Source organism: Quercus lobata, chromosome 11 (assembly GCF_001633185.2).
Source record: "Quercus lobata isolate SW786 chromosome 11, ValleyOak3.0 Primary Assembly, whole genome shotgun sequence".
NCBI lineage: Eukaryota > Viridiplantae > Streptophyta > Magnoliopsida > Fagales > Fagaceae > Quercus > Quercus lobata.
Window position 1 is genome coordinate 18,742,108 of NC_044914.1, and position 6,710 is coordinate 18,748,817.

The window sequence follows — 6,710 nt, forward strand, 5'->3', positions numbered from 1 at the left end:
GTGGAGGGAAACCATTCCCCATTACTCTCTTCTCCTCTACTCTCCTCCCTCTTTAAACTTCCAATCAGGCCATTAGAGATTGTAGATTATGTATAAACTGCTGAGAGTCCCTTCAAAATCAACTTTTTGAATCCCAAATTTTGTGCAAAGACCACAACAAGAAGGCTTTTGTGGGGTCAAAGAATTTGACAACCCCAGCCCACTTCATACTAAGCCCAAGGCTCATGCCGAGGAGGAAGAAATAGCCGAGGACGAATAAAGAAAGTCCAAGTGGCCCAGAAATGTAGCCGAGGACAATCCTGTCCTCGGCTAACCCATATCCTAATAGGGAAGAACGGCCCGCCATCAACGGCAGCCTCTCAGAGCGACCCAAGAAAAAGGACAAGTATTATAGGACAGCCATAGGAGCATGGTGTAGGAACAGTTCAAGGAGAAACTGTCACCTCCGCATTAAATGCCCATAACTAACGTTCTGGCTACATTAATGAGAAAATGACTCCTGAACAACGCAGTCTTGGTTGCCGCAACTCACTGGAGGTTTGGGAATGTAGCTGATGGGACAAGCACTCGAGTAGTGACTTGCATGATCAACAGATGGAGTGTCAAAATCGACTAGGGAGGGATATATAATGTGAGAAATCCTCTAGAAAAGGGGGCAGAGAAAAAAGAGAATACGGGAGCAATTCGTAGGATCTTGTAAACCTTTGTAACCTAGCACTGAAGAAAGAAGAAGAACACTAAATCCCTCGGATGAAATGCCTGAGGACAGACTTTCATACTTTAACCCATGTCCTTGCTGTTCAGTTCATTCAGAATCGTGTCTAGTTGTTGTAATCCTCACTAAAACCTAGTTCTTGAACCTATTATCTATAAATTTATTGTATTGGGCTAGTTGGGCTTGAGTCTACTCATCCAATAGAAGAAGTATTCGAATCCAGACCCTACAGCTTCTATTTAGATTCCAATTGAATCCATTTCTAATCTATTTAAAACCAATTCAATTTTCATCACAAAGAAATTATTATTTGTTCAAATATAAATGTCAATGAATGTTCATATGTTATTTGAAAAATGCAAACATTAAATTAATTTGTTATATCAAAATAACAAAATTTAAGTTACAGCATAATATTTTTTATTTTTTTATCAAATAAAATAAACAAGAATGGATAATGTGCATGTTCTATCAAATAATATTCATACAAATTTTTTTTTAAGAGTTGACAAAATATAAGAATGGTCATAAATATATTTAATTTATGTTATAATTTTAATTTGCATCTAATTATATTTATTTTTAAATGTTATGGGATTACGAGCTAGTACTAATAAAGATAAGGGTATAAATAATAAACAAAATAATATAGACAAAAATACAATTATTTAGACTATATATCATATTTCTCAATTATATTCAAATAAATAATTTCATTTAGTTTAACATTGTTTTGGAAGATAGCATTGTTTTGTACTGCATTGCAGGAACATATTGTACTACATCTAAGGAGTTATACATAAGTTTTACTAAATAATATTACAAAATTAATCAATTTATATGTAAAAAGAAACAAGATTAAAGTTAGGGACATTCTACAATCCACACATTGTTTATGTGTCAACTTTTGATTGAATTTCAGCAATTTCACATAAGTTGATCTTATGTCCTTAAAGATACTGAAATTCAATTAAGAATTTACACACAAACCGGATATGAACTTAGCACTTAGGTATGAAAAATGATGTGTCTCTAGCATTACTAAAAAATGGGAAAAAGTGAAGTTTTTAAAAAACTTTATATATAAAAATTAAAAACAAAAAACTAAACTTATAAGCTGATACCAAACACTTCGTTAATGTTTCCAACCCCTATCTAGGGTCAGTTGGTTCTTCTCCCATTGTGGTAATTATTGAATTAAAAAAAAAAAAAAGAAAAAAAAGAAAAAGGGAAGCTTAACCTGGTTAACTTTGTCCCATAATTTAATAGCCTTACCCAGGCTAACTTCCCCCTAGGAACCAAATAGGCCCGAAGCAGTAGCTTGGGGTTTATAAAGGTCACTCATCAGTCATCAGCACCCAATTTCTCTTCCATTTTCAGCTCAACTCCCAATCTCTCTTCCTCAAAGCCAAAGCTTTTGTGTAAACAAACAAGGTACGTGTAGATCTATGTCTTTTGGGACTTTTCTATATTCTCTGATCTACAAAATTTTGTTAGCTTTGCATATTTGAAATCAGATTCTGACTGATCTATGTATGTATGGACATATGTACATGTGTATACTAAGTAGATGTTTGCCTTTTTTGTCTTTGAAATTCTGTGTACAATTAAGAAATAATTATTATTATAAAAAAAAAAAAGAGAAAAATTTGTTGTTGTTTTTTTTTTTAAAGGAGCTTGTGGGTTAGTGCTATTTATAGGATTTTTTAAATATTAAAATATTTATACATAGGGACTGGTATATTTGAAATCAGTGAATTTTCAATTTTGTGATTAGGCGAAGAAAAAAGCATTCAGTGGTGTGTTTGCTTGAAATTATTCTTAGAAATACTGTGAATGAAAATGAAAAACTAGGGAGCACGGACACTTCATTTAGGGCGCCGTACCATGTTGTTCCCGTGTCATACTGGTGTTGTACGGACGTCAGAAATTGCTAGTGTCACTGTATCGTACCTGTGTCCGTATCTGAACCCATGTCTATGACCGTGCTTCCTAGGTGAAACATACCCCGTTTTGAGGTTGAAACATGAAGCAGATTGTGATGGTTGTTTTCGTTTTTAAAGAAAATTGACATCTCAGAGAATGGTATATGTTATTCCGAAAAATTATTGTTGTTCACTTGTATTTCTTGTTTTGCTGTTGCTTCTGACTTTATTTAAAAAGCATCTGTTATGATCATTGACAATGTTACTAACTGTTCTGTTGGAGGTTGGTTGAGAGAGAGTTTTGCTTTTTGTGCACCACATTTGGTATAAAAGAATTACTGTTAGAAGCAGTTTTTTTTCCTAAAAGATTTGTTCCTCTATTTTCAATTGTATTTTTTTTTTTTTGTAAAAATAAGTGCTTGGGGGGTCTTACTAGTGTATCTATCTCTGGATCTAAGAAAAAGATGGGGCAATTGTAAGGAAATTGTAAGGAAAATACTCACTATTAAAAAAATACATAGAACAAAAGGGTGAGGAAAATGCTCAAAAGATGCTTTCATTCTCAATCATTTTTGGCATATTCTTTTTTCTCTTTCTTTTAGAGATCCAAAAGGAGGCATAAGCTTGTTAATGCTGTTATTTGAACTTTGTGTTATGGTTCCTGTGTTAGTCGGACCTTGCGTAGTAGTTTCCTTCTACCTCATACCATTTTCTTTGCGCAGGGTTATCATAAAAGATGGCTGACGAGGATATTCAACCTCTTGTCTGTGACAATGGAACTGGAATGGTTAAGGTTAGTGCATTTTTCTTGTGCAGTTTATAGAGTTCATTTGTTTTATCTGTAACAATAAATCAAAATGAGGGTTTTAGATCGCCTTGCATCATTTTGGTAATAGTTCCATTTTCTGCAATGGCTAGTGCTTTATATAAAGCTACTGAGTATGGAGTGCACTGTACTTATTAAAAAGGACAAAAGAAAGAAAAGAAGAAAAGAGTATGGAGAGCACTGTACTATGATGGTTGAATATTTTGCTTAATAAGTTCTTTGGCAACTTTTGCTTTTTAGAACGCAGTTATTCATTTCTACTGCCTTCTGATATGTGCAGGCTGGATTTGCTGGTGATGATGCTCCTAGGGCAGTGTTCCCAAGTATTGTTGGGCGACCTCGTCATACCGGTGTCATGGTTGGGATGGGTCAGAAAGATGCTTATGTTGGTGATGAAGCCCAGTCTAAAAGGGGTATCCTCACCTTGAAGTATCCTATAGAGCATGGCATTGTTAGCAATTGGGATGACATGGAGAAGATTTGGCATCACACTTTCTACAATGAGCTTCGTGTTGCCCCTGAAGAGCACCCAGTACTTCTTACTGAGGCACCACTCAACCCTAAGGCCAACAGGGAGAAGATGACCCAGATCATGTTTGAAACTTTCAATGTGCCTGCTATGTACGTTGCTATCCAGGCTGTTCTGTCTCTTTATGCCAGTGGACGTACAACAGGTTCGCATCTGTAGTTGTAGATGTCAAGTTCTGGTAATATTTTCAATCATGAACATTGGCAAGCTCAATTTAATTTTATCACTTAAGTGGAACACATGGATATATGGCTTATAGAGATCTTAATCTTTCTCAATCTTGGGCAGTGTGTGCCCATAAAAATTTGGAGTAGTGTTTCCTGGAGCAAATCTGGTAGCTAGCTTGAAAAAGTTGGAGGCCAAATGGAGTTTGATTGGAATTTAAAAAGTTTTGGAAGTGGGGAATAATATTAAATTTTTTGTTATAATGTGAAATATGTTGTTGTAATATAAGATAGAATTTTAATAAACTAAATAGGGGATAAAGAAATATAGTACTAGTGGGTGAATTATTGTGCCATATGCAGTGAATTTGGTTTGTTTCTTGTCATTTTGTAATATTTTCAAGTTTTGGGAGATACTAGAATTCTTTACTAGGTTTGTGAACCCCCCTGGGCAGTCTTTAGTTTCTCTACTGTTTAATTGAATGCTCACTGGATTTTTGGTCTTGGATAGGTATTGTCTTGGATTCTGGTGATGGTGTGAGCCACACGGTGCCAATTTATGAAGGATATGCCCTTCCCCATGCAATTCTTAGGTTGGACCTTGCTGGTCGTGATCTAACTGATGCCTTGATGAAAATCCTCACTGAGAGAGGTTACTCTTTCACTACCACTGCTGAGCGGGAAATTGTTCGTGACATAAAAGAGAAACTTGCCTATGTTGCCCTGGATTATGAGCAGGAGTTGGAGACTGCAAAGACCAGCTCTGCAATTGAGAAGAGCTATGAGTTACCTGATGGGCAGGTTATCACAATTGGTGCTGAGAGGTTCCGTTGCCCAGAAGTACTCTTCCAGCCATCTCTCATTGGTATGGAAGCTCCGGGTATCCATGAAACTACCTACAACTCCATTATGAAGTGTGATGTTGATATCAGGAAGGATTTATATGGCAACATTGTGCTTAGTGGTGGGTCAACCATGTTCCCTGGAATTGCTGATCGGATGAGCAAGGAAATTACGGCTCTTGCTCCCAGCAGCATGAAGATCAAGGTGGTTGCACCTCCCGAAAGAAAGTACAGTGTCTGGATTGGAGGATCAATCTTGGCATCTCTCAGTACTTTCCAACAGGTAAACAATATGCTATCACATTTTGCTTTTCTAAAAGAATTGTTAAAGGTTTTTTGTTTGCTCCATTTGATTTGGTGATGGGGAGAATTGAGTGAGTGAGTGAGTTTGCAAATCTTACTTGGTTGCCTTGTTGATTTTTTCATTTCCTATGTTGCAGATGTGGATATCCAAGGGTGAATATGATGAATCTGGCCCAGCTATTGTTCACCGGAAATGCTTCTGAGTTGGTGAGGGAGAGATTGGCGGTGAATCAAGAGTCTACTTCACTTAGTCTTGTGTCATATGTGAGTTAAGTTTGGTTGACTTTTGAAGCTCTGGTTTTATTAATAGAGAAGGGATATTAGTGTATTGGATGCTTGGGGTTGTAAGCTTGGAACATGTTATGCGCTGTCTCGCTGAGTCTTAGAAGCCAACTTATTATTGGCAAAAGGTGGCTAGTCTTGGAACCTAGCTGGTAGTAGTCTTGTTTGCTTTTTTTTTTTTTCCTTTCATTTTTCATGTTTTAGCCATGAACTGAGTTGCCTTGAGTTAGAAACTGGTAAGTTTTATCATCTTTCCTCCCATGGTGGGATTTTTGAGTCTTATCTGTTTATATCTATTGTTGTAAGCCTAGTACAATTTTTATGTCAGTTTGCAAAGAACTTTTCCAGAGAACAGTTGCAGGGGTGATCATCTCTCTCTCTCTCTCTCTCCCCTTTTTATCTTTTTGGGCATTGGATCAGTTGCTTCTCTTTTAAGGGGCATTTGTTCCATTATTCTTTCTGGCCATATATAAATTTATGGATAAATCTGCATCATTGAGGATTTTTTAATCGCTGACGTTCTGCACGGGTCAGCAGTGTGGAGGAATGAAGACTAAACTTCATGCTGCATTTCATGCATTGCAGCCAAAGCCAATATTGTTGGAATTGGAGTTACTAGTGGGGAACAATGCTTATTCTCTAGGAAGTGTAGCTCCTGGAACTTCTGAATCTTCAGCTTCACACTGGAACTAACCACAGTATTTAGTGCGATAACGGATTTCGCTTCAATTTCTCATGAACGCGTGTATACTTGTCAAGATGGCTTGTGTTGATAATTATGTTGCTATTCTAATTCCAAAAACTGTTTTCAATTACTTAGCTAAAAGTCGATTCATACGCTGTGGATATTGTCCTACAATTCAAGTACGCAATTCATTCGTTATTTCCTCTTTAGGTTCTTTAAGAGTTCATGCTTCCATATGGTATGGAGATGAGGTTACACCAAGCATTATTTTTTAATGAAACTTTTTAGTGACCAAATCTGTAAATTACAATGTAGTAATGTGTGGAGTAGACAAGGGCTTTGTAGCTATTTTGGTAGGTTTTAGTGTTTTCAACGGAGATTTCCTATGTTCAAATGCACCCTCCTTCGATTATTAAATTATCAACAAACAAAAAAAATA

At 36.3% G+C, this 6,710-nt stretch overlaps 1 protein-coding gene across 1 annotated transcript; it reads left to right on the forward strand.

The window, feature by feature from the left end:
* Positions 1 to 2,035: 2,035 nt before the first annotated feature.
* On the forward strand, positions 2,036 to 5,940 carry LOC115968054 (actin-7-like). Its single transcript, XM_031087253.1, has 5 exons — positions 2,036 to 2,149; positions 3,363 to 3,433; positions 3,747 to 4,140; positions 4,671 to 5,284; positions 5,442 to 5,940. The coding sequence occupies exons 2-5, from the start codon at positions 3,377 to 3,379 to the stop codon at positions 5,505 to 5,507; spliced, it is 1,131 nt and encodes a 376-aa protein (XP_030943113.1). The 5' UTR covers positions 2,036 to 2,149; positions 3,363 to 3,376; the 3' UTR covers positions 5,508 to 5,940.
* Positions 5,941 to 6,710: the final 770 nt, after the last annotated feature.

Excerpts from the sequence above, each read along its gene's own strand:
- LOC115968054 (XM_031087253.1), top strand. The coding sequence starts at position 3,377 with ATGGCTGACGAGGATATTCAACCTCTTGTCTGTGACAATGGAACTGGA. Across the intron at positions 4,141-4,670 it reads TGCCAGTGGACGTACAACAG|GTATTGTCTTGGATTCTGGT; the intron begins GTTCGCATCTGT and ends GGTCTTGGATAG. Across the intron at positions 5,285-5,441 it reads CTCTCAGTACTTTCCAACAG|ATGTGGATATCCAAGGGTGA; the intron begins GTAAACAATATG and ends CCTATGTTGCAG.